Below are 26647 nucleotides of genomic sequence, written 5' to 3' on the forward strand. Positions count from 1 at the left end.
ATATTCCAAGTAAAGAAATGCTGATTCAATGGCTACAGAAACTGTATTGCAATTGAACTTATCACTGTGCTGGGCTCTCTGCCATTTCATTTCCAATAGAAGCAAATGTCAGAATTCTTGCACACACTCTTCCAATCAGATTTCAGTGTCGGAGTGAAAGTTGGAGCTCACTTTACCATATGAAGCTTGCACAAAAACTCAAGTTGTGTTGGACTGAGCGATTACTTCCCGCAGAAAAGCAGTGACTCCAACAAAGGCCCACACAATAAAGGATTATAGAGCACTGTACACTTCTGATAAATGTGCCCCAAATTAACTCTTCCTTGATCGTGCCTTTCACAAAATGGGTATGTGAATGGTGCAATGCACATCTTTAATTTAGGTATCAACTTATTTTAGGAATCAAAACTCTTAATTATGCAGCACATTAAGTAACTGATGTAACAAAACAACCTAGATTCATACATCTCCCAAAGTGCCAAAACCCTGAGAGAATACCTTTAGTCCGATTCGCATTGCTGCAATTGTTTGAAGTTAGATCAATTCCCCAACTATTGTACATTCAACGGAAAAATTCTAATTCAAAGATTAACCATTACTAAGTAGTAATACTAAGAGAAAGGATATCAAAAGTGGGACTAGCGCTCTGAATACTGATCTAACATGATTTGATGTTGAAGGTAGAATCAGGCTGCTATCTTACAAATAAAACCCTAGACCTTGCCCTTTTTTCAGGCTCTGCTCTATTTTAGAGCTATACCTCCAGAAGAGCTGTTAATAAGATTGCAGTTTTATCTTGAAAAGGTTAGATACATAATTTAAAAAAAATTATGTTCAGTTTAAACATTTTTTTGAAAACAAGGAAAACATGAAACATACACGTTTCAAAGCCGTCTAAAATGAAGTAGAGCATTATATCGTATATAATGCATGGCGAAAAAAATTCACTACATTTTTTCCAAATTACTATATTCTTAAGAGGGGAAGAAACTCACATAGCTAGCAGGGTTGTGAGAGTGATGCACAGACAAATAGAACACAATTGTATATTTGTTTAACCTTTTCAGAAATTGGGGACAGTCTATCCATTTGTAATGAATATGGTCAGCATTAACTTCTCATTTTTAACCAATTCTCCTGTAGAATCAATAGATGATCCAGCATAATCAGAAAAAGCAATAATACCTGGGTATGTTGGCAAGAGTTAACAAGGAACTACTTTACTGCTCCACCATGAGCTTTTAATATCCCAATTTAATTACTTTTGAACACAGCACAAAAATACTTCTGTAGTCTCCCAAGGGAAAAGATTCTGAACTGATGAATCAAACTCAATCTTTCTTGGCAACTTTCACTTTTGATCATTAATTGAATACTTGATAGGAATACATATCACATGAATTGAGTAAATTACTGAAAATGTTAAACATCAACTAAGAATGCATAGATGGATGCACTTACCATGAAGCGCACATCATCGAACCCATTCAGCACCAGCTTACTTTCATACTGTTGCATCCCAATCGACTCGAGCCATTGCCCGACGCTCTGCTCCAATATCCGTGAACCTGTTGATAGATTGATCGGAAAACGCTTAAGCAAGGAAAAACCATTGAGGCGGTAACAGCGGCACTCCGAGGAGGAGATATGACACTGCCACATCATGGTCCCCTGCAACGTGCTGGGGCATCTAATCCAAGCAAAATGCCCTTAACTGCAACACCTCAGAGCGCTGTCCCAAATCCAGGGAAAGCTTTAAAACCCTGCTGAATTCCTAATTAGAGTTCAGGGACACCAGTTTGTCTGACTTTGCATAGATTTTTGTAATCCACAGTGATGGCCATGCAGAATGGTTGTCAAATATCCCACACTCTCTGGTGTCCCCATTAGTTAACGTATTTGAATCAAGTATGTGGAATGCAGCATCTCAGGGCTGCTGCTTCTGCACTCAAGCCAGCTAAAGCAGCTGCACTCACTGCCTCTATTCCAATGTTAATAATACAGCGGGGAACAGAGCTTCGAACTCAGTTTAATTATCAGCTCTTGGTGCTGCAGCAGTGTTCACTGTCTGCCAGCTGAGCTCCTCACTTGGTCCCTTCACAGTATTATCACCCTATGCTTCCCCCTCCCCCTCTGAGCTCCTAGCGCACACGACTGATTAGAATACACCAACAGCCATTCAATACCCTGAGTGGCATACGACTGTGTCAGGAGAATTGAGGCAACTTCAAGAGGAAAGAAAAAAAGCTGAAAAGTCTGCAATCTGCAGCAATATGCAAGCATTATATGTCTTAAAGGCTGAGAGTATGGCTTTGCTATTGAAATTTAAAATCCAAATCTGCCTATTTTTTCTGAACATGTTGCTTCCAACCCCTTGCCTGCTTCAGTCAGTTGGATGTTGTCCCTACCTGATTGATTTGTTTGTCTCTGATTGCATTCCATCAGGGAAACACAACAATTCAGGAATACAAATTAAAGCAAGTGAACTCATAAATGTGATGAATTTGCTTATCTTTGCTAAACTAGAAGACAAAGGATGACATATTTGCGTAATGAGCTAAACAGTTCACAAAGTTGGTTAAATTATTGCCAGGACTTGGGGAAACAGATAAAGAAAATAATATGGAGGAAGGGAGGAGGGGGAGGGGAGGGGGAGAGGGGGAAGGGGGAAGGGGTGGAGGGGGGGGGAGGGGGGGAGGGGGTGGGGGAGGGAGGGGGACGGGAGTGTGACGGGAAAGGGAGGGTGAGGGCGAGGGGAGGGCGAGGGCGGGGAGGAGAGGGGAGGAGAGGGGAGGGGAAGGGTGAGGGGGAGGGTGAGGGGAGGGGAGGGGGTGTGGGAGGGGAGGGGGTGTGGGAGGGGGAGGGGGAGGGAGGAGGTGAGGGGGAGGGTGAGATGGGGAGGGGGAGGATGGGGAGAGGGGGTGGGGGGAGGGCGTGGGGGAGGGGGAAAGGGGAGGAGGGGAAAGAGGGGATGGGGAGGGGGAAAGGGGAGGAGGGGGAGGGGGAAAGGGGAGGAGGGGGAGGGGGAAAGGGGAGGAGGGGGAGGGGGAGGGGGAGAGGGAGAGGGGAGGAGGGTGAGGGGGAAAGGGGAGGGAGGGTGAGGGGGAAAGGGTAGAGAGGGTGAGGGGGGAAATGGGAGGGAGGGGGAGGGGGAAAGGGAAGGAGGGGGAGGGGGGGAGGGGGAGGGGGGGAGGGGGGGAGGGGGGAGGGGAGGGGATGGAGGAGTGGGTGTGGGGGGTGGGGATGGGGGGCAAGGGATGGAGGGCGGGAATGAGGCATTGGCAGGGGGAGGGAGGGGCGGGAGGGAGGGGCAGGGGAGAGGGGGAGGGAGGGGCGGGAGGGAGGGGGAGGGAGGGTCGGGGGAGGAGGAGGGAGAGTCGGGGGAGGGGGAGGGAGGGTGGGGATGGAGGGGCGGGTTGGAGAGTGGGAGGCCGGGGCGGGGGGAGTGGGAGGGCGGGGCGGGGGGGGAGAGGGGGAGGGTGTCGGGGGGAGGGGGAGGGAGAGTCGGGGAGGGGGGAAGGGACAGTGGGGAGGGAGGGGTGGGTGGGAGTGTGGGAGGGAGGGGTGGAGGGGAGATGGGGGAGAGGGGGGAGAGGGGGAGGGAGGGGCGGGGTGGAGAGGGGTAGGGAGGGGAAGGGAGGGAGGGTTGGGAGGGGCGGGGGAGAGGGGTAGGGAGAGAGGGGGATGGAGAGAGGGGGGAGGGTTAGGGAGAGGGGTAGGGAGGGGCGGGGGAGAAAGGTAGGGAGGGGTGGGGGGGAGGGAGGGGTGAGGGGGAGAGGGGGAGGGAGGGGTGAGGGGGAGAGGGGGAGGGAGGGGCGAGGGGGAGGGAGAGGGGAGGGAGGGGCGAGGGGAGAGGGGGAGGGAGAGGGGGAGGGAGAGGGGAGGGAGAGGGGAGGGAGAGGGGGAGGGGAGAGGGGGAGGGAGGAGGGAGGGTCGGGTAAGGGGGAGGGAGGGTCGGGGGGGAGGGAGGGACGGGGGGGGGTCGGAGGGACGGGGGAGGGAGGGTCGGGGGAGGGGGGAGGGAGAGGGGGAGGGAGGGGTGGGGGAGAGGGGGAGGGAGGGGCAGGGGGAGAGGGGGAGGGAGGGGCGAGGGGGAGGGAGGGGCAAGGGTTTGGGGGAGGGGGAGGGAGGGTCGGGGGAGGGGGGAGGGTGGGTCGGGGGAGGGGGGTCAGGGGAGGGGAGGTGCGGGTGGGAGAGTGGGAGGGAGGGGCGGGGGGAGAGTGGGAGAGAGGGGCGGGGGGGAGAGGGGGAGGGAGGGGCAAGGGTGAAGGGGAGGGAGGGGCGAGGGTGAGGGGGAGGGAGGGGCGAGGGTTTGGGGGAGGGGCAGTGAGGGATGGGCAGAGGTACGTGGGGGAGCGGAGGAGGGAGGGGTGGGTGGGAGAGGGAGAGAGGTAGGGAGGGGTGGGGGAGGGGCGAGGGGGAGAGTGGGAGGGAGGGGGCGAGGGGCGAGGGGGAAGGAGGGGCGGAGGGAGGGGCGAGGTTTTGGGGGAGGGGCAGGGAGGGAAGGGCGGAGGGACGTGGGGGAGAGGAGGAGTAAGGGGCGGGTGTGAGAGGGGAGGGAAGGGAGTGGGTGGGGGAAGGGAGGGGGAGGGGGAAGGAAAAGGAGGGGGAAGGAAAGGGAGGGGGAGGGAGGGGCGAGGGGGAGGGAGGGGGGCATGGAGGGAGGGGCGGAGGGACGCGGGGGAGAGGAGGAAGGGGCGAGAGGGGAGGGAAGGGAGGGGGTGGGGGAAGGGTGGGGGAGGGGTAAGGGAGAAGGGGAGGGGGAGGGGAAGGGGAGGGGGAGGGGAAGGGGAGGGGGAGGGGAAGGGGAGGGGGAGGGGAAGGGGAGGGGGAGGGGAAGGGGAGGGGGTGGGGAAGAGGAGGGGAAGGGTAGGGGAAGGGAAGGGTAGGGGAGGGAAAGGGGGAGGGGAAGGGGGGGAAGGGGGTGGGGAAGGGGCAAAGGAAGGGGGGACGGGGAAGGGGTGGGGAGGGGGTAGGGGTAGGGGTAGGGGTAAGGGAAAGGGGAGGGGAGGGGTAGGGGAGGGGGAGGGGGAAGGGGAGGGGGAAGGGGAGGGGAGGGGGAAGGAAAGGGAGGGGGAGGGAGGGGCGAGGCGGAGGGATGCGGGGGAGAGGAGGAGGAAGGGGTGAGAGGGGAGGGAAGGGAGGGGGTGGGGTGGGGTAAGGGAAGGGGAGGGGAGGGGAAAGGGGAGGGGAGGGGCAAGGGGAGGGGAGGGGGAAAGGGAGGGGACGGGAGGGGGTAGGGGAGGGGACGGGAGTGGGTAGGGGAGGGGAAGGGAAGGGGAGGGGGTAGGGGAGGGGAGGGGAAGGGGAGGGGAGGGGGAGGGGAGGGGGGGTGGGGGGGGAGGGGAGGGGGGGAGGGAGGGGAGGGGGAGGGAGGGCCGGGGGGGAGAGGGGGAAGGAGGGGCAAGGGTGAGGGAAGGGTGAGGGGGAGGGAGGGGCGAGGGTTTTGGGGAGGGGCAGGGAGGGATGGGCAGAGGGACGTGGGGGAGGAGGAGGAGGGAGGGGCGGGTGGGAGAGGGAGAGAGTTAGGGAGGGGCGGGGGGGAGGGGTGAGGGGAGGGAGGGGCAAGGGGGAGGGGGGGAGGGAGGGGCAAGGGGGAAGGGGGGCGAGGGGGAGGGAGGGGCGAGGGGCAAGGGTGAGGGGGAGGGAGGGGCGAGGGTGAGCGTGAGGGAGTGGGAGGGAGGGGCGAGGGGGAGAGCGGGAGGGAGGGGCGAGGGGGAGAGCGCGAGGGAGGGGCGAGGGGGAGAGCGCGAGGGAGGGGTGAGGGGGAGAGCGGGAGGGAGGGGCAATGGGGAGGGGGGGCGAGGGGCAAGGGTGAGGGGGAGGGAGGGGCGAGGGTGAGCGTGAGGGAGGGGGAGGGAGGGGCGAGGGGCAGGGAGGGAAGGGCGGAGGGACGTGGGGGAGAGGAGGAGTAAGGTCCGGGTGGGAGAGGGGAGGGAAGGGAGGGGGTGGGGGAAGGGAGGGGGGGAAGGAAAGGGAGGGGGGGAAGGAAAGGGAGGGGGAAGGAAAGGGAGGGGGAGGGAGGGGCGAGGGGGAGGGCATGGAGGGAGGGGCGGAGGGACACGGGGGAGAGGAGGAAGGGGCGAGAGGGGAGGGAAGGGAGGGGGTGGGGGAAGGGTGGGGGAGGGGTAAGGGAGAAGGGGAGGGGGAGGGGAAGGGGAGGGGAAGGGAGAGGGGTGGGAAAGGGGGAGGGAAGGGGGAGGGGAGGGGAGGAGGAAGGGGAGGGGGAAGAGGGAGGGGGAAAGGAGAAGGGGGAGGGGGAAGGGGAGATGAGGGGGGAGGAGAGAGGGGAAGGGGAAGTGGAAGTGGGGAGGGAGGGGAAGTGGAAGGGGGGAGGGAGGGGAATTGGAAGGGGGGAGGGAGGGGAAGGGGAAGGGGAAGGGGGGAGGGAGGGGAAGGGGAAGGGGGGAGGGAGGGGAAGTGGAAGGGGCGAGGGAGGGGAAGTGGAAGGGGCGAGGGTGGGGAAGTGGAAGGGGTGAGGGTGGGGAAGTGGAAGGGGCGAGGGTGGGGAAGTGGAAGGGGCGAGGGAGGGGAAGGGGAAGGGGCGAGGGAGGGGAAGGGGAAGGGGCGAGGGAGGGGAAGGGGAAGGGGCGAGGGAGGGGAAGGGGAAGGGGCGAGGGAGGGGAAGGGGAAGGGGCGAGGGAGGGGAAGGGGAAGGGGCGAGGGAGGGGAAGGGGAAGGGGCGAGGGAGGGGAAGGGGAAGGGGAAGGGCGAGGGAGGGGAAGTGGAAGGGGCGAGGGTGGGGAAGTGGAAGGGGCGAGGGTGGGGAAGTGGAAGGGGCGAGGGTGGGGAAGGGGAAGGGGCGAGGGAGGGGAAGGGGAAGGGGAAGGGCGAGGGAGGGGAAGTGGAAGGGGCTAGGGTGGGGAAGGGGAAGGGGAAGGGGCGAGGGAGGGGAAGGGGAAGGGGAAGGGCAAGGGAGGGGAAGTGGAAGGGGCGAGGGAGGGGAAGTGGAAGGGGTGAGGGAGGGGAAGTGGAAGGGGCGAGGGAGGGGAAGTGGAAGGGGCGAGGGTGGGGAAGTGGAAGGGGCGAGGGTGGGGAAGTGGAAGGGGCGAGGGTGGGGAAGTGGAAGGGGCGAGGGTGGGGAAGTGGAAGGGGCGAGGGTGGGGAAGTGGAAGGGGCGAGGGTGGGGAAGTGGAAGGGGCGAGAAAGGGGAAGGGGAGGGGCGAGGAAGGGGAAGGGGAGGGGCGAGGAAGGGGAAGGGGCGAGGGAGGGGAAGGGGAAGGAGCAAGGGAGGGGAAGGGGTAGGGGAGAGGGAGGGAAGAGGGAGGAGAAGGGGAGAGGGCGAGGGAGAGGGAGGGGGAGGGGAGAGTGGAGAGGGAGGGGGAGGGGAAGAGGGAGAGGGAGGGGGAGGGGAGAGGGAGGGGAATAGGGAGAGGGAGGGGAAGTGGAGAGTGGAGAGGGAGGGGAAGAGGGAGAGGGAGGGGAAGAGGGAGAGGGAGGGGAAGAGGGAGAAGGAGGGGAAGAGGGAGAAGGAGGGGAAGAGGGAGAGGGAGGGGAAGAGGGAGAGGGAGGGGAAGGGGAGAGGGAGGGGAATAGGGAGAGGGAGGGGAATGGGGAGAGGGAGGGGAATGGGAATGTGAATGGGGTGAGGGAGGGGAAGGGGAAGGGGAGAGGGAGGGGAAGGAGAGAGGGAGAGGACGCGGTGAGGGAGGGGACGGGGGGAGAGAGGGGACGGGGAGAGTGAGGGGACGGGGAGAGTGAGGGGACGGGGACGGGGAGAGTGAGGGGTCGGGGAAGGGGAGAGGGAGGATAAGGGGAAGGGGAGAGGGAGGATAAGGGGAAGGGGAGAGGGAGGATAAGGGGAAGGGGAGAGGGAGGATAAGGGGAAGGGGGGAAGGGGAGAGGGAGGGAAAGGGGAGAGGGAGGGGAAGGATAAGGGGAGAGGGAGGATAAGGGGAGAGGGAGGATAAGGGGAAGAGAAAGGGGAGAGCGAGGGGAAGGGGAGCGGGAGGGGAAGGGGAGAGGGAGGGGAAGGGGAAGGGGAGAGGGAGGGGACGGGGAAGGGGAGAGGGAGGGGACGGGGAAGGGGAGAGGGAGGGGACGGGGAAGGGGAGAGGGAGGGGACGGGGAAGGGGAGAGGGAGGGGACGGGGAAGGGGAGAGGGAGGGGACGGGGACGGGGAAGGGGGAGAGGGAGGGGACGGGGAAGGGGAGAGGCAGTGGAGGGGAAGGGGAAGTGGAGGGGAAGGGGAAGGGGAGGGGAAGGGGAAGGGGAGAGGGAGAGGGAGGGGAAGGGGAGAGGGTGGGGAAGGGGAGAGGGAGGGGGAGGGGAAGGGGAAGGGGAGAGGGAGGGGAAGGGGAAGGGGAAGGGGAAGGGGAGAGGAAGGGGACGGGGAGGGGAAGGGGGAGAGGGAGGGAAAGGGGAAGGGGGAGAGGGAGGGGAAGGGGAAGGGGGAGAGGGAGGGAAAGGGGAAGGGGGAGAGGGAGGGGAAGGGGAAGGGGAGAGGGAGGGAAAGGGGAAGGGGGAGAGGGAGGGGAAGGGGAAGGGGAGAAGGAGGAGAAAGGAGTGGGAGGATATGGGGAAGGGGAGAGGGAGGGGAAGGGGAGAGGGAGGGGAAGGGGAGAGGGAGGGGAAGGGGAGAGGGAGGGGAAGGGGAAGGGGAGAGGGAGGGGAAGGGGAAGGGGAGAGGGAGGGGAAGGGGAAGGGGAGAGGGAGGGGAAGGGGAAGGGGAGAGGGAGGGGAAGGGGAAGGGGAAGGGGAGAGGGAGGGGAAGGGGAGAGGGAGGGGAAGGGGAAGGGGAGAGGGAGGGGAAGGGGAGAGGGAGGGGAAGGGGAGAGGGAGGGGAAGGGGAGAGGGAGGGGAAGGGGAGAGGGAGGGGAAGGGGAGAGGGAGGGGACGGGGAAGGGGAGAGGGAGGGGACGGGGAAAGGGAGAGGGAGGGGACGGGGAAGGGGAGAGGGAGGGGACAGGGAGAGGGAGGGGAAGGGGAGGAGAAGGGGGAGAGGGAGGGGAAGGGGCAGAGGGAGGGGAAGGGGCAGAGGGAGGGGAAGGGGCAGAGGGAGGCGAAGGGGAGGGGAAGGGGAAGGGGAGAGGGAGGGGAAGGGGAGGGGAAGGGGAAGGGGAGAGGGAGGGTGTGGAGAGGGAGGGGAAGTGGAAAGGGAGGTGAAGCGGAGAAGAAGGGGAAGGGGAGAAGGAAGGGAAGGGGTGTGCAAGCGGGTGGGTGGGTAGGTACAGGGACAAGAGTGTGCGGGAAGGGGATGGGGGAAGGGGTGAGGGAGGGCAAGAGGGATGGGGTGGGGAAGGGGGAACAGGATGAGGGGAGAAGGGAGGGGAATTGGGCAAGGCGTGGAGGGAGAGATGGCAGGGAGGGCGGAGCGGAGGGAGGGGAGAGGGAGGGCGGAGAGAGGTGGAAAGGAGACAGCGATAAGAGGGAGGCAGGAAGGGAAAAGTGAGGGAGATGAGAGGGTAGGAGGGAGAAGAGGGAGCAGGATGGAGAGGGGAAGCAAGAGCGAGAAGGGGGCAAGAGGGAGAAGGTAGGGCAAGGGGCGAGAAAAGGGAGGGCAGGAGGGAGACGAGGGCCACAAGTGAGAAGGGAGGGCTGGAGGGAGAAGACGAGGCAGGAGGGAGTAGAGGAGGAGGGCGGCGGGCGGTGGAGGGGACAAGGGCGGAGGGGAAGAGGGCAGTGGTGGGGAGGGCAGTGGTGGGGAGGACAGAGGGAGTAGTGGATGGGAGGGAGTAAGAAAAGGGGAGAGAGGAAGAAGGGAGGGAGGCCAGAGGGAGGATGACGAGAGGAAGGAGGGTGGAGAAGAGAGGAGGGAGAAGAGAGGAGGCAGGGAGGGTTAGGGTTGTGGGAGGGCACACAGAGGCCTGTCCTTTGCGGGGGCAGCCATCCCCTGGATTAATTCCCAGTGGCAAGGCCTTGGCCAATTAGAGTCGACTTTCCTGGTCTGAATCTCAACAAACGCTTGGCAGTTAACTGTCCCTGGTGCATTCTGCATGACAACACCTCTACCAATTAGAGTCCATTCACCAATCAATGAGCACTCTCTTCTCAAGCAGTATAAATTGTTTCCTTTGAGATTTGATATTCTTGCGATTCTGTCCTGATGAGTACAAGACAAAAAGCTTCGACAGCATGTCTCTTTTCTCCGCAATACATGCTCAAGTTCTGTCCTACTAAGCAATTACTTTTAAATATATTGACAGAGTTACACATTACAAACACCCACCACTTAACCCAAACCACCAGAGTTCATCTTGGACCATTGTTAATGACCACCACCTGCATACAATTAAACACAATAAAAGGCTTGAGGTTGATAGTTATGGACAAGGGGGGGGAAGGAGCTTGGCCTAAATAGCCAAGTGGTTACAGTACTGGGTTTGTAACCCCTAAATAGCCAAGTGGTTATGGTACTAGGCTTGTAACCCTAAGATCAAGAGTTCAAATCTCACAATAGCAAACTATGAAACAATGTAACTTCATCTGAATAAGAACAGATGAAAATGTGTTTGTACTCGAAAGAGTTACAAGGGGGGGAAGGTGAGGGGAATAAGAGTTAACATTTTGGGTCCAATTCTGTTTTGAGAGTGTATCTCTTGCCAGCAGGTCAATACTTATTTTGAACAGATCTATATGTGCTTCAACCTGAGTCTCTCTATTTTCTGGCCCAGGGATTAAGCCTTGATAGACAACAGGAAATTGCGGATTATTTTTAAAATGTATTCTTTCATGAGATATGGCATTGCTGGCAAGGCAACTTGTTGCCAGCAAGGCTGGCAAGTCACACGTAGGCAAGTCCAGGTACGGCAGATTTCCTTCCCTAAATGACATTAGTGAATCTGATGGGATTTTATGACCATCAACAACGGTTTCATGGTCTCCATTACCAAAACTAGCTTTTCAATTTCAGATTATTAATTGAATCGAATTTAAATTCCACGACCTGCCTTGGTGGGATTTGAACCCTTGTCTCCAGAACATTAGCTTGGTCCTCTGGATCATTAGTTCAGTGACATTGCCACTACATCACCCCTCTCCCTTTAAGCAACTGTGAGAAAATGATTAATGGTTATTTTAAGGTCACACAAGTTCTGATCCCTCCTCTCTCCATGGGGAGGCACCAAACACCTCTTGGAGTAACAAGGCCGAAATGGAAAACCAGTGCAGCAGGTGCTGAAAATCATGCTTTTTTATTGAGGAAAAAAAACTCTTGGTCACAATGAAATCTTTGCCATGCAACATTTACAAGCCCAAGTATGATAACAATCTACTTTTAGCAATCTGATGATGGCTCCAGCAGTGAACTGCTAGATGGTTCAGCCTCCATTGCCTCGTTCTCACTCAACACTTTTTCCCTGTACAGCTACCTGCAGCTCTAACTGAGAATCGCAGGATTAATCCTGCATCACCAATGTTCAGCAACTTTTTTTTGAACTGAAACACATAGTATATAGAAACTTTGCAAAGTATTCCACTATAAAAGGTCCCTGCTCAAAGGTGGGTATAAATTCACAATCCTTTCCTCCCCAGAAAATACTCCAAGTTATTGTATCTGATGTAGAGTGGAAACTGATTTGATACTGTATAATTTGCACATACATGCACAACATTAGATTGGTTTGAAATGAATTTGTATTTAGTAAAATAAAGGCACTTCTATATTTAAAGTTTTCTATTTGGCAGCAGCCTGTTGGAATCCAACTATCACATAATAACATAAAGATGAAGTTCATTCCTGGGACCTGTGACACAGGTGTTAAGTGGAGGATTCAAGGGTCTTTTTCCCCACTGACCATCCTCGTGGGCCACATAGTCACCAATGGCATGCTGGTAAATGTAAAGCCATGAGAGGCGCATATCAAGGTTGTCATAACATCCATTCAACGCTCTAACAGCAATACAATTTTTAAGTCATTGTTTTTCCACAAAATGCCTCAAAACTCTGGTCCCAATTTAGCATTTGAGGAGGTCCTTCTTATTCAGTACACTAAGAGTTAAACTGCTTTCAACATAAGTCCAAAAATAAATAAAGGACACAAATGCAGTTGTTTCTAAACTCTTTCTTGGTCCAGACTCTCATGGAAAAATCCCAATTTACCACCTTCTGTTCAGAGATGATCAATTTTGGATTAAAAAAAATAAGCTTTCCACAAGCTTAATATCAGTTCACAAATCATGATAAAGTCTATTTGTAACGCACCATAACCTTACTATCTAAGATACTGTTAAGCACAGTTATGGCCACAGGCACATTCAGTAGTTGCTTTGCAAATGTCAGCTATTCTAAATTAACGATGTGAATACTCTTCTTTAATCTCAAGGGGTAATCACTAATTGTTATCTTACATGCAAAGACATTCAATTTGTGTTTAAATACAACCAGTATAATATGAATGGACTTTTATGTAAATTCCAACTCATTCAGCCAAATAGCTAATATACATTTATATTCTCTAATTACCTGAAGCATTCTGCCATTCTTTTCTGAAGTCGCTGTCAATCCCTGCACCAATGGAACTCATTATTTTTTCAATCTAGAAGAAGAAATAAGCAGTTAGGATACTGATTGTTTTGACAGCGGTACATTTCTTAGCTAATCTCGACTCTTCCAAGTGAACACCAGCATCAGCAAGCACAAGCCAAATTTAAGCAAGTCACGGCACTAGCTAAAGCCCAATTCAATCTTACAGATAGATCTGCTGCAACAGACCACCCTTAAAAAAACACAAACATGCACATTCACTAATAAAAAGGAAAAAGCAGATCAATTCAGCAGCAAGTGTTGATTAGTACTGACAGGCATATTGTTTTGTAGTTTACAAAGGTCCAGAATCCCTCACACCATTCTAGAACCCATTTCACAAAAAAAATCTTACACTGCACACTGACTTAGTTCTGCGAGGTTTAGATATTGGAAGTTGTTGTTTCTGCTGTGGGAGATGAAATAAATGCACGATAATGAAGTAAATTGCAATCACAGAGGACTAGTCATCAAATTACAAACACAGCCATGACTTAATAACCCAAATCATTTATCAAACACATCTGCAGACTGCACAAATAAGCTGCAAACAACAGGAAAAACACTCTTCTCTGCAAGGTCAAATATTATTAAGGTGCTGGATTCAAAGATGAACTAGCAAATCCAAGTATGTGTGAAGGATATTTGCATATCACAGCAGATCTCAGAAAGACTCAGATACTTCTGAGATGATATTTTCAATTTTATGTTTTACATACATTAGCCACTGGAAAATCACAACGTTTTACTTTGTACAATTGTATTTATTTATTAGGGCTTTTTTGGATGTTTTAAGTCATGTTGTGAACCAACAAAACAAAATTTATGCAGGACCGCTGAAGTGAAGCAAAATCCGAACAGTCACAAAAAAGAAATTCAAGCTTGTACAACCTTGAACTCTCATCTAAAATCAATACATTATCTGGCTTCACTGTGGTACTAAGGGTATAATGGAAGGAGAAAGAATAATCCAATGGCTAAAGGGGGTTAAGAGCACTGCCAGGATTATTATTGTAATTATATTTTAATAAATAAACCAAATGCTGTTACCATAAATTACCAGAATTCCTCTCTATTCCGGTGTAAACAAATATCATTAAGATTATAACTGCAAGAGAAAAATCAGGATTCAAATTGATATATTTTTACCAAATAAATGATTGATGTACTTTTTTCTGTTGTTCATGATATGGCTTTATGCTAGCTGATAAAATGCAATTTTGACTTTGTATTCTTATTGGAGTGTCAGTCAAAAAGGAATACAGCCTGTGATCTTGTGTGTTCGACAAATAACACTCAAACACAACTCAGTTGAAGTATTTACAAGGGAAATAGATTCCAAAAGAAACAGAAAGTACAGGATTGAAGCATGGCATGAAGAGGGAGACCAAAATAATACGTGGGTGCTGAAAGCTGACATTGAAAGAGGAAGAGGGAATTCAGCCTCAGTTCAACAATGTAGTGTGAATAATCCTTCACAGTAATAAAGCAACGACAACAGATTTGAGACAGCTAGGTATAATCTTTTGTGTGAAGAACCAAACCCTAAACTTAACTCAGAGTTTAAATTTTTCAAATGGCTTTGATAATCTAGGGCTCATTGGAGTTGAAAATTTGGCAAAGGGTGAGAAAATACAGTAAATAATCAATATATACAAATCACAACACATTGACCTTTGGAAAAATTAAGGTATGTCAAAGTAAAAACACGTTAACTTTGTATTATCTGCTTCATTCTTAGATAGTATGCGTCCTGGTTGGTTCTGTGCATGTGCTAAACATGCAATTAACATATATCATTACACAGCAGATCAGTAATGTCTCACATAGTCTCATGCAAAGTCTTCTTCAAAGTTCCAGAATTTGTACCACAATGTCAATTTATTTCAAACTGAATTTATGACATAACTAACTTGCAAAGCATAGCCCACATCACACTTCCCAAAATAAACTATCATTCTGTGGGGTCCAGGAGGTTGGTTGGGTGGAACATCGTGTGTAAAGGATGCACACCATTTGATGAAAACGGCCTTCCTTTCTTCATTTTAACCTAGACCAAAGTAATAGCATTCAGAAGGCAGAGGCACCTGCAGAAGTGCCAAAATGCTCATGGTCAGACTAAAATATACAGTTAAGTCTGGAAAATAATCTTTAGTAAATTTGTGATGCTTATTCCATGTGACAGGCTTGTGCAAGTAATCAGAACCTCATTTTTGATGCCCTAGTCATGGAATGGTTGGAATGCCCTTTAACTTGTTCTGCTGAACTACAAGGAGGCAGCAGTGCCAAATGTACTCAAAGACCCATTTAGCACTGAGCAGCTTCATCATTATTTTTGCACTAGGTTTTTCAATCATAGTGGATTCTGCGTGCTTGGTCTATTTTAGGGAACAGATCCTACCCATTTACATTGTCAACCCAACAACTGTCACCCATAGCTTAGAGGGAATTCAACATATAGATTATAGTAAGTAATTTAAATGATTTCTTATTTTGAATTCCCTCTAAGCTGTGGTGACAGTTGTTGGGTTGACAATGTAAATGGATAGGATCTGTTCCCTAAAATTACTTACTATAATCTGTAAGATCTGAAGGAAAGGTTCTACTTCAGGGTCAATGAGAGTTCACCAACTCTTTCAGTGACCCACATGTTAAACCAGGCTGTTACTCTTCAATAGGTCTGTACTATAAAGAAGCCAACAATGCTTGATTCCTCTCAAACTGTGAAGATCAAGCTGATGATGGATATTGTGAACTGAGTTGTAAACCCAATGAATACTATTCAGAAAGGATGCTAAGTTGGCACAGACTTTGCCAAATCCCCCTTCTTGAAGGCAGGCTACAGTAGGTGAGAAGCACAAGTGTATAGGGTATTAACAGCAAAACTTTAATGAACAACTTGCTTTGAATTACCCATCATCTACAATGGAAACGTGACATTGCCAAGCCAGTTTAGGTTAGAAATCTTTTCAATGGTAATCATGCTCAATTTTCAGGTTGAGATCACATCTATTCCAACTGAACCAATTTAAATACACAAACTGTGTCCGAATATCATACTTTGATAGAGCACAGTAAAAAATCACTGTCCTCACATTTTAACCTTAGATGAACATCTAATTGAAGTTATTTACCTTGAGTTATTAGAATTCCACCACATCCCCGTCCCTCTAAAAACATTTCAAGCATAGCTCTTATTTTGGTCATTTAAGCTGTTTTAGCCATGACAGGAGGAGGGGTACAGTGAGTTGGAAAAGTGGAAGGAAGGAAGGAGGGTAGAAGAGGAGGAAGGGGGGAAAAAAGAAAAAAATGCCAGTGTAAGTTCTGATAAAAGCCAATAGTTCACCCAAATGGACATCCTTTACATCAGTCTAGATAGGATTTTTGGCTACCATTCCACTCTGGAGACAATCAGAGACAAGCTGGTTCATCCTCACATCCACATAAGTGCAATTTCCATCAGAGATAATTGAAAGCAGTCAGCAGTGGGGACCTATCAGATTATTCTCCCTCCCTAGTGCAGGGGTGCTGAGGCCAATTGCAGCAACAAAGTCAGCGCAGAGCAGGGACTAAACATGGAAACTCTGAATGGCTCAGTAACACACTGGGCTTTCCTTTGCTGAGTAAGCCATGGTGGATATTTAAGTCAACTAACGACAAACCTTGAAGGATAAACCTGTTTAGATTCCATCAGTTTAAGAGACTGCATAAGAATACAAGAATTCTAGTATTTTACAATGTTAATATTTTAGATGGGGAAGTGATAAATATCAAAATATAAGCAGGATGCCAATATAGGTGGACAATACAATAGAGAACCAGCTGAATATAGAAGGTTCAGGTTGGAAGTAAACAACCATATAACAGAAGCAAAAAGAGACTATGAAAAGAGACTGACAGCTTATATAAAAGGGAATCCAAAATTCCTCTATTGGCATATAAATAGTGGAACAGTGGTAAAAGGGGGAATGTTTTTTTTTATTCATTCCCAGGGCATGGGCTTCGCTGGCTGGACCAGCATTTATTGCCCATCCCTTGTTGCCATTGAGAAGGTGGTGGTGAATTGCCTTCTTGAACCGCTGCAGTCCATGTGGCGCAGGTGCACCTACAGTGCTATTAGGAAGGGAGTTCCATGTTTCTGACCCAGTGTGAAGGAACAGTGATATATTTCCAAGTCAGGATGGTGAGTGACTTGGAGGGGAACTCTCAGATGGTGGTGGTGTTCCCATCTATCTTCTGCCCTTGTCCTTCAAGATGGAAGTGATTGTGGGTGTGGAAGGCGCTATCTAAGGAGTCTTGGTGAATCCTGCAGTGCATCTTGTAGATGGTACACACTGCTGCTATTGTGTGTCGGTGGTGGTGAGAATGAATGTTTGTGGTTGGGATGTCAATCAAGTGGGCTGCTTTGTCCTGGATGGTGTCAAGCTTCTTCAGTGTTGATCAAAAAGCTGATTTACGTATGGATACCAAGGATCAAGATGCTGTGCAGGTCATGGTGAAAGAGGAGGTAATTCAAACATTTGATGGGTTTAAAATTGATAATGAGGTGGTTTTGGATAGGCTGTCTGTACTTTAACTTAATAATGCACCAGGACTGGGTGGGATGCATACAACTGAAGGAAGTGAGAGTGAAATTGCATGATTTTCCAGTCTTCCTTAGACTCAGGGATGGTGCCAGAGGGCTGGAAAATTGCAAACATTTACACCAAGTTCAAAAAAGGGTGTAAAGGATCAGTTAGTTTAATCTCAGTATTGGGGAAGCTTCTGGAAGTGATTATTCGAGGCAAATAATGACTTGGACAAATGCAGATTAAGGAAAGCCAGCAAGGATTTGTTAAGAGCAAATTGTGTTTACCTAATTTGTTTTTTGATGTGGTAACAGAGAAGGTTGATGAGGGTAATGCTGCTAATATGGTGTACATGAACTTCCAGAAGGTACTTGAGAAAGTGACAAACAACAGGTGTGTGGGCAAAGTTCTAGCTCATGGCATAAAAGGGACAATAGCAATAAGGATCCAAAACTGCTGAATGACAGGAAACAGAACATAGTGGTTAATGAATGTTTTTTGGACTGGAGGAAAGTTTGTAGTTGAGTTTCCCCGGGGTCGGTGTTGGGATCCTTGCTCCTCCTGATATGTATAGTGATCTAGGCCTTGGTGTCCTGTGCACAATTTCAAAATTTGTGGATAATACAAAACTTGGAAGCATTGTGAACTGTAATGATGATAGTGTAGAACTTCAAAAGGGCACAGACAAGCTGGTAGACTGGACAGACAAGTGACAGATGAAGTTTAATGCAGAGAAGTGTGAAGAGATTAATTTTGGCAAGAAGAACCAGAGACACAAGATAAAGGGTACAATTCTTAAGGGGATGCAGGACCAGAGAGACCTGGGTGTATATGTGCATAAGTCATTAAAGGTGGCAGGACAGGTTAAGAGTACAGTTAAAACAGCATACAGTGTCCTAGGTTTTATTAATAGGAGTAGAGACTATAAAAGCAAGGAAGTTATGTGAAACGTTGATAGAATGCTGATTCAGACTCAACTGGGCATCACATTTTAATGATCCCAGAGATGAGGAACTTCAGTTACATGGATAGATTGGGTAGGTTGGAAGTGCTTTCCTTAAAGAAGAGAGTGTTGAGAGGAAAGTGAAAATCACAAAGGATCAAGGCCAAGAGAGCACAGGTTTAAGGTAAGCGGCAAAAGAAGCAATGGTGACATGAGGAAAACCTTTGTCGGTGCAACGAGTGGTTAGGGTCCAGAATGCACTTCGAGTGTGTAGTGGAGGCAGGTTCAATTGATGCATTCAAAAAGGAATTGGATTATTATCTGAAAAGGAAGAATATGCAGGGCTATGGGGAGAAGATAGGGAAGTGGCCTTGGTAATTTATTCCTACACAGAGCCAGCACAGACATTATGGGCCGAATGGCTTCCATCTGTGCTGTAACAATTCTGTGATTCTGTAAGGATGCTTTCTCTCAAGGAACCTGGCACATGAATACAGCATGCAGTTACAAACTTTGTGTAAATAAAACACTTTTACTTGTAAATGAAAAATTTGCACTGCATGAAATTGAGAAATATAACCATCTGTACTATAACGTAACTGAATAGGAATAGTATCTAGGATCCAGGTCGTCCAATGAGAAGCAAGCAATAATTTTGAAAATGATGCAAGTGTGGATTATGACAAGTTAGTAGAATGAGTGGGAAAGTACGTTAGTACATCTGGACGTTTAGTTCCCATCATAATTTTTTTCAACTGGCACTCAAAGGCTAATTTAAAAGAATCACCAATTGTGAGATTCTTTAATTGCAAATTTAAAGGCCAAGTTCTCAGCTAGTCCAATACAATATTTTCTTAAGCCAGAAAGGAATGATGATAACTTGTACTGTGGCAAGGTACACCATGAGAATTGACCAAGCAACTTAAGTGTAGAATACATGCAACAGGATTAGGATAGAATGGAAAAGATTTTTTTAAGTAAGTACAGAGGGCTCAGAGACTGTGAATTTCATCATCAGAGTTAACTTACTGAACCAGAGATGATGTCCACATTTAAAGATTAGATTAGATAGGTGTTTGAATGAAAGGTGAATAAAGAAACACAAACAGAACAGGCAAATGAAATTAGGACAACTGCTGATATGCAAAGTAGACATCAATGTGAACAGATCAGGCTGAACAATCTGGGCAGAAGATTTAGCCAACAAGTTGGCAGAACATCTGAGGGAAATCTAATGAGAGGATGCTGTGCAAATGAGTTTTAAGGCAGAAAAAGGTGCATCAAAAATAGAGCTCTCTGGAGTAACAGCCAAACCAAAAAATAGGGAGATGCATAATAAAGTTTGCATTGCCAATACTGAGGAAAATCATGAGGAATATAAAAATATAGCAGGGGAAGAAAGGATGATCAGAAGGGCTGTAAGGAAATATGAAGAAGTATAAAGGGGGTAGCACTGCTCAGAAATAAAGGAGGCAGTCCAACTGTGGAGGGTGGGAATAGCAAATGATGAAGCTACGTGTTTTAAAGGAGAATATGGAACAGCTATGACAGATAAATGCAGGAGTGAAAATATAATCAGCTTCCAATTCTGTAGCATCTTTCATGTCCACACAATGCCCAAAAATGCTTCAGTGAACTGCTTTTTTTAAAATCTAGAAATAGAAGTTTGCAGCACCCAACTTGTGTAACAGAGGCACGAGATAAAATGTTCTTGGTGATGTTAGTTGAGAGTTTGATACTGGTCACAACACCAGGAGAACTCCCTTACTCTTCAAATACCGTCACAGGATCTTTTATATCCATCTGGGCCCAAGGTTTAACATTTTATCTAAAAGATGATGCTAACAATGATGCAGCATTTCTTGAACGCTGCACTGAAATGCCAGTCAGAATTATGTGCCAAAATACTGGAGTGGTGCTTGAAACAATGATCTTCTGATAGCAAAAATGCTTCCAGGGAGCAAAGCTGACTCTGGTTCTAATGAAAATAGCAATAGCAAAACTCAAAGTGGATTAGTCCCGATAGCTTGACAAGTCAGAGGGGAGAGAGGGGGTCTGGCAACAATTTCTGCATCCTTCTTAAATTGTGCCACGTGACTGGAAAGTAGCCAGTATTAGGAATCAATAATTTGAGATATAATCAGTGAGTATTTATAAATGGAAGAGTTTACTAAAGACGTCTTAGTTTACAAATCAAAAGCTTTCTGAAGAAATGACTGCCTGGATAAACAAAATGAATCCAGTAGATCTAAAAGATAAGGTTTTTCACAAAAGACTTAAGAAAAATTCAGGTCTATGATATGAAGAAATATAACATCATAGACGGACAAAAATTAAAATAAAGGTTAATGGGTATTGCTCAAATTGGTTGGGTTGGATTGTGATGTATCCCAGAAATCAATGCTTCGTCAACTTTTATTCCTTGTCTGCATATGGATGATTTGAATTTGAAAATATACGCAATCTTGAAATTTGCTGATGACACAAACCGTCAGGAAAGCTATTTAAGACTTCAAGGTGGCAAAAGTTAGTGGATTGGGTACATTGCCCATTACTGCACTAATTGTAGTACATTTTGGGAAGAAAAACAAGAAACAGCAGTATACATTCAATAGAAAGATAATGAGGGGCGTGGATGAACAGAGATATCTAAAGGCAGAAATACATAATTTCCTGAAGTGTGAATGCAAGTGGATAAAATTATATCTTAAAAAGACTAACAGCATTTTGGATTTTACAATAGATTTAGATTTAATAGACATTATTCCTCTATTACTAAAACAGATTATCTAGTCTTATCTCATTGCTGTGCCCAAATTTGCTCCTAAAGTCCCTTATAACAGAACAATGACTAAAAGTCTCAATTATTCCTAACTGGTTGCAAAATGTTTTGGGAAACCCTAAAGTTAAAAAGGTGCTGTATAAATGAAAGTTTATTCTTTACCTGGTTGGGAAGCCAATGATGAGGGAAACATTGATTTAGATGGTCATTAAAGTTAAGACAGAGGCAGGAATACATTATTTACAGAGCGATGCTAGAGCAGGAACACTTGGCCACAAGAAGTGGTTGAGGCCAAGGCCGTTTCATCTTTTAAGGGAAAATAAATATTTGAAATTGAGGAAGCTGCAATGCTTTGGGGAGAACAAAGAACAGAAGGATTAGTTTTGGATTACTTTAGCAAAGATGCAATGCAGATACAGTGGGCCAAACAGCCTCCTCCTACACTGTCAATCTCTATGGTTTTATAATGCCTTTTAAATATTGTAATTGAAAAAAATCTCTTCCCTCCTCAATCGTTATATTGTTCCCCCTTTTTAACATACAAATTGTTTCTTTCCTTCCCAAAATTAATCTCAGAATGGCACACAGTGTTGTTCAATTATAAGTAAAGGCATGGAATTTTGCTTTCATTTTGTTGCCAACATTCTTGAGTTGGCTACCAAATGTGAGGGACAGGAAGAAAAACGTCTAAGAATTCAAACCAACAGTAGAGTGCCCAGCTATTTTACATTACTCTTCCAACTGCAAGCACGTAACCACCGCCAGTTTAGCACACTGCACTACAGAAGGTAAAACTCACGCCGATCATCTTCTATTCCTCCTGCTCAAAATAGTGTTGAATCAATATAAAATATTCCATTTAGAAATTTAGCAAAGAACTGCTGAAACTCACTAGGGAAAATCTAATTCAAATGTCATATGAGGTGAAGATTTACACAGACATTATTTGCACCGCAATGCACCTTCACTAAAATTAACCAGACTGGATTTTTTTTTAATGTCAGTTGAAATTATTTTAGAAGCTTAACTGGCAACACCATATCTCTGTGACATGATGCTAACAGAATTATAATTTTATTCCCTACACAGGTTTAAGACTAACATGCCACTGTGGGGAAGCAACCTGTTCTAAACTCATGGAACTTGCACACTAAATGCATTATTTAGGCTAGCATGATAGAAGTAAATATTTAGCATGAATCATACTTTGATCAATGACATTGTGGCACAACAAATGATTTAGCAAATGTTTGATGCTTTAACATATAAGCCAAAAATAATCAAATTCATAATGTAAAATAGTGAAGATGCTGTAAATCCAAATTAAAAACAGAAAAAGCCCTAAATACATGGCAGGGCAAGCCGCATCTGTAAGGAGAGAAACATAAGGCTAATGATTCATTTCAATGATCTTTCAGAACAATTTGGTTGTCCACAGATGTTGCCTGACCAAAAGTACACTATTTGGTTGTTATCCTCCATGTAAGCAGTAGTCATAATTTCATGAGTACACCTTGGCCCTGCAATATCCACCCCCCCCACCCCCCCCACACCTCCCCGCAACCCCTCACCCCCAGGCATCAATTTATTTTGGAATATATTACAAATGTCTGCCTCCTTAACCAACACCCAGTGTCCCAGAAGTCTCTCTTCATATGTGCTCAAGGTACTTAATCAATCAATGCCCTCCATCTGTATACCCTTCACCTTAATAATACAATTAACAGCTTTCACATTTGCATTTCTTCATATCTGACAGCATCCCAGTGAATCTACATTCTACCCTGTTTCCTTAATGGCCCTTCCTACAGTGTGGAGCCCAAAATTTCATGTAGTACTCTTAAGTGTGGTCTTAGAAAGATGTTATATTGATTCATCCTTAAATCTTCACTTTTATGTTCCATACTTCTTGCCACAAAACTCAGCATTTCATTAGTTTTTGCATGGCCTTATTCAGTGAAGTGTTGCTTTTAATGTAATGAGTCATTCCGCATTTATAATCAAATTTATGGAGGAGTAATTTTTCATCAGCAGTTCCAACAAGACCTTGACCTGAAACAATAGCATTATGTTTTTCTCTTCATAGGTGCTGCCTCACTTGCTGAGTATTTCCAGAATTATGTTTTAATAATCAAATACATGGAGGCTACACAATGAGCAGTGATGGCTATATACACACCATTACTGTTGATGCACCTGAAATTATGCTTTTGAGGCAAAGAGAATCAGCATTTGCAAAGAGGATAGCATCAAGATATTGCTCCCTATAAACAACACATCATATGATATAGATGATTCCAATCTTTAGTAAATAATAGAACCAAAGGAAGCTGAAACAGGATATTGATCAAATGGACAAATAAATGGCATATGGATGCAATGTCAGTAAGTATGAAGTAGAAAAGGTTATATTTTGCAGAAAATCTGGGTGATGTGGAAGAGCAGAGGGATTTGAGAGTTCAAGACATTAAAAGCAACAGCTCAACTGAATAATGAAAACTATGAACTAATGAAACTACTGAGTTTTATGGTAAGGGGTATAGAATATAAAAGGGAAGGTGCAAAGATGAATCCATATAAAATCTTACAAAGACCAAGAGTTTTGGGTTCCACACTATAGGCAGGAATATTAAGGCAACAAAAAGGGTATAATGTAGATTCACTGGGATGCTGCCTGAAATGAGGAAATACAAATATGAAAGACGGGGTGGGAGGATGATGGGGGAGAAGAGGAGAGACACACAGAATTCAGAATACTGCTTGCATGGAGAATAAATACCAGTATACTGAATTGCCTGAAGTCAATGTGTCTTCATCCCAGTTTAAGTCAGCCTTCCCTTTCCATTTGTGAAGTGCCTTGGCACATTTTATAATTAAATGTGCTATTTAATGAAAATTGTTATTCTTTTGTACATGTCTTCCCCCACCTAAATGCATTAATTGTATATATCTGCTCAAGTCTATGTACATGATACATTGAGATTTACAACTATTAAGCACATTTACATAGACATAACTTTTAAGGGTATGATTTCAATTATTGTGTTCCTTTCTTGCTATACATTTATTTCTACCAGATATCAAAAAAAAGATTGAATTTCAATTTAAACATGAAATATGACTGCCTTAACTTTTGTACCTAACAGATTTAGTATTTGCTATGACCTACCCCATTCAATTGGACTGGGCAAGATAAGATTACTCTATTATAATAGTCACTGGACTAAATAAATTATAAGCACACAAATTGGTAATGTATAACTTTGACAATGGTGACCAGAAGTTCTGTCCCACCCTTTGCCTTAATGTACACTACTGTGAATCATTGTTCATTTTCACTCAGGAACAAAAGTGAGTAATAACTGACCAGCAGAAAGCAATTAGCTTTACAAGTGAAACAAAAGTTGATAGGACAGGTCTGTGCTCTTGCAATCCTGCACCATTCATAAGAACCACCATGGTTTGCTGTTTGCAGACTCCATGAAACATATTGCTGGATCACTGCCAAAAATCTGACTTGTCTAGTCATACCATCAGTTTAAAGTGAGTGAGCCTTTGACTTCACAGTAGCATTCCCCCCCCCCCCCCCCCCCCCCCCCCCCCCCCCACCCCGTCAACCAAACCACCACCACCCCAGCCTAGCCAAAAGATGCAAGGTTCAAGCCTCACTCCAGGCAGTCCTTGGTGAGTGGAAACTGGAGCTCTGACTCGGAATGCTGGGTTGATATCAAGCAGAATAATCTTGTGCCCAGTGGTGTGGGTAGCCCATCCACATCCAATGGGTCATGGGAACCCATAAACCCTCCTGACAGATAGGACAATAAATTGTTATCTGCTGGTATAAAGATGGTTATAGCCATGGAAGGCATGTTCACATTACAGCCTGTCAGACTGTTTAATCAGCAGATGGTTCCCTCCACTGCTTCACATTTTTCTCAAAACAGAGTGGCAAGACATAAAAGTCAGCCTACATGTACTTAAAAAGCACTCAATCAAAATTCAGACAGCCTCATACCAAACACTATAGCTGATTTTCTGAAAGTAATATAAATTCTCCCACAAAGTGGGATTTTGGAAAATAATACATTTGAAAACTTTTAAACTAATTTATGCTGCAGTTTTCAGGTTACAAAATAATTGGAATGTATTTTGTAATTTCCTCAGATCTAATACTTCACATGAAAAACAGGGCTGGGTCACAAACATCTCTAATACATCAATTATTTTAGAATTATGTCCCAAATCTAATAAATGTTATGAGTTTCTTTCCATACAAAATATCCTGAAGTGATATTCAGTGTTTACAGTACTAGGGTTACATGAAAATGACAACACTGACAGTTTAAACCTCTCGAAGTGGGAGAATTTTCAAATCGTACAAAAGGGATATAATATGGTTTGACCTAAAATTAATATTTGCAGATTTTAGATTAGTGATTTTTGATTATTTCAAATGTCTCAAATTTAACTCAAATCTTTAAATCTCAACGTTTGACATTCTGACAAAATGTTGTCGTCTAGTCATTTTATGGTCATCATGTTTGCTTTAGTTTTCATTATTATGACAGGGAGTTGCAACATATTAAAGCACTAGAGCTTAAGGGAGAGGTTGCAAGAATTGTCAAGAAGAAAATGGCAGGGAAGAAGTATTTGGAAATATCTTTGCACCATTGTGCAGGGTAATAACTGGATTTTCTTTATCCAGGCACATTAACCCTTTAATTCTGTATACAAGACAAACACGTATGCTATTTATCTGTTAAAAATGCCTGCAAGTATATTCCAATTCAGCGTTACAATTCACTAAAGTGCATGTTGATTTAAGAAAAGCAATTTTTGGAAATCTATAAAAAGCTAAAGAGAAATTATATCTTCTAAATATGAATTGGATTGTTTTTTGAACCCCAATTAAGTATGCATCTTTCTTCCCTGCTCTTCCCACTTTTGTGCCATCAGAGTAATCTATAGTAATGGAGAGAAAAGTGTTTTATTTTGCAATCAAGCAACTTCAAGCCAAGGATATTATATGAGTTATAAGTACACTGTCCAATATGCCTTTCTTCTACTTTGAATGAATACCTTTAATACAGAGATCTAGTACAATTTCCTTCAACGAACACTCTTGTGCCTTCAAAGTCTGAAAAATCAGTGCCAATTTATGTCAAATTATGCACAGCTTTATGCTATGGATTCAAACACGCCTGTGACCAGTTAAAGAAAACTATTGGTCTTTGAGGCAGGTTATTTGCTTCTGAATGTGTAGAGTAGGGGAGAAAAGAAATCAAATAACCAAAAACTACCTCCATCAGAACAACTACTTCTTTCTCAGGTATATGATTCCAGAGCAGTGATGTACATTCCGTATATAACTTGTATATCACTTCACAACAGTAAAACAAGCATACATCCCCCTCGCCATGATATAATATTCAAAATTATGAAAATTGAGGGAGGAGAAATGTAAATCTTTTATATCTACAGAGTACAACCTGGAAAAACATAAAGTAATCATCCAAAACACATACCAGTACTCACATGCAGCATTTTTAAAAATGCTTTGGACATATGACCAGAACAGTTCCCTCATACATTTAACAGTGTTATCCATCATACACAGTTTGTAATGTCACCCAGTGCCTCATTACTTCCTCTACTTGCATTTCCATAGCAACTAGGAACACCAATGAAATGACGAGAACACATCTCAAAACATGCCTCAAACACTATATTCCATGGATTACAATGTTTAATTCAGCCAAGCAATACCTGAAATCCTCAAATTAATGACGAATTTACCAAGCAAGATTTTAAGCAAATAGTCCAAATGAAAATGTCTCAAATGGTGAAAAACCACTGCAGCAAAATAAAAAAAAATACAGAAGTGACACATT

The 26647-nt window shown here is 46.8% G+C and overlaps 1 protein-coding gene across 9 annotated transcripts in view; it reads right to left on the reverse strand.

The window, feature by feature from the left end:
- Positions 1-26647, reverse strand: part of anks1ab (ankyrin repeat and sterile alpha motif domain containing 1Ab) — a 484507-nt gene that overhangs the window by 118927 nt on the left and 338933 nt on the right. For 7 of the 9 annotated variants that reach the window (XM_041195093.1, XM_041195098.1, XM_041195095.1 and 4 more), the window contains 3 exons: positions 12819-12872; positions 12404-12476; positions 1462-1568 (listed from right to left, as the gene is read on the reverse strand). In XM_041195093.1, coding sequence (XP_041051027.1) covers positions 1462-1568; positions 12404-12476; positions 12819-12872 — 234 coding nt within the window. The remainder of the gene's footprint in view (positions 1-1461; positions 1569-12403; positions 12477-12818; positions 12873-26647) is intronic. The other 2 variants (XM_041195102.1, XM_041195094.1) reach the window with 1 other exon arrangement.

The sequence above is a fragment of the Carcharodon carcharias genome, chromosome 9 (assembly GCF_017639515.1).
Source record: "Carcharodon carcharias isolate sCarCar2 chromosome 9, sCarCar2.pri, whole genome shotgun sequence".
Taxonomy (NCBI): domain Eukaryota; kingdom Metazoa; phylum Chordata; class Chondrichthyes; order Lamniformes; family Lamnidae; genus Carcharodon; species Carcharodon carcharias.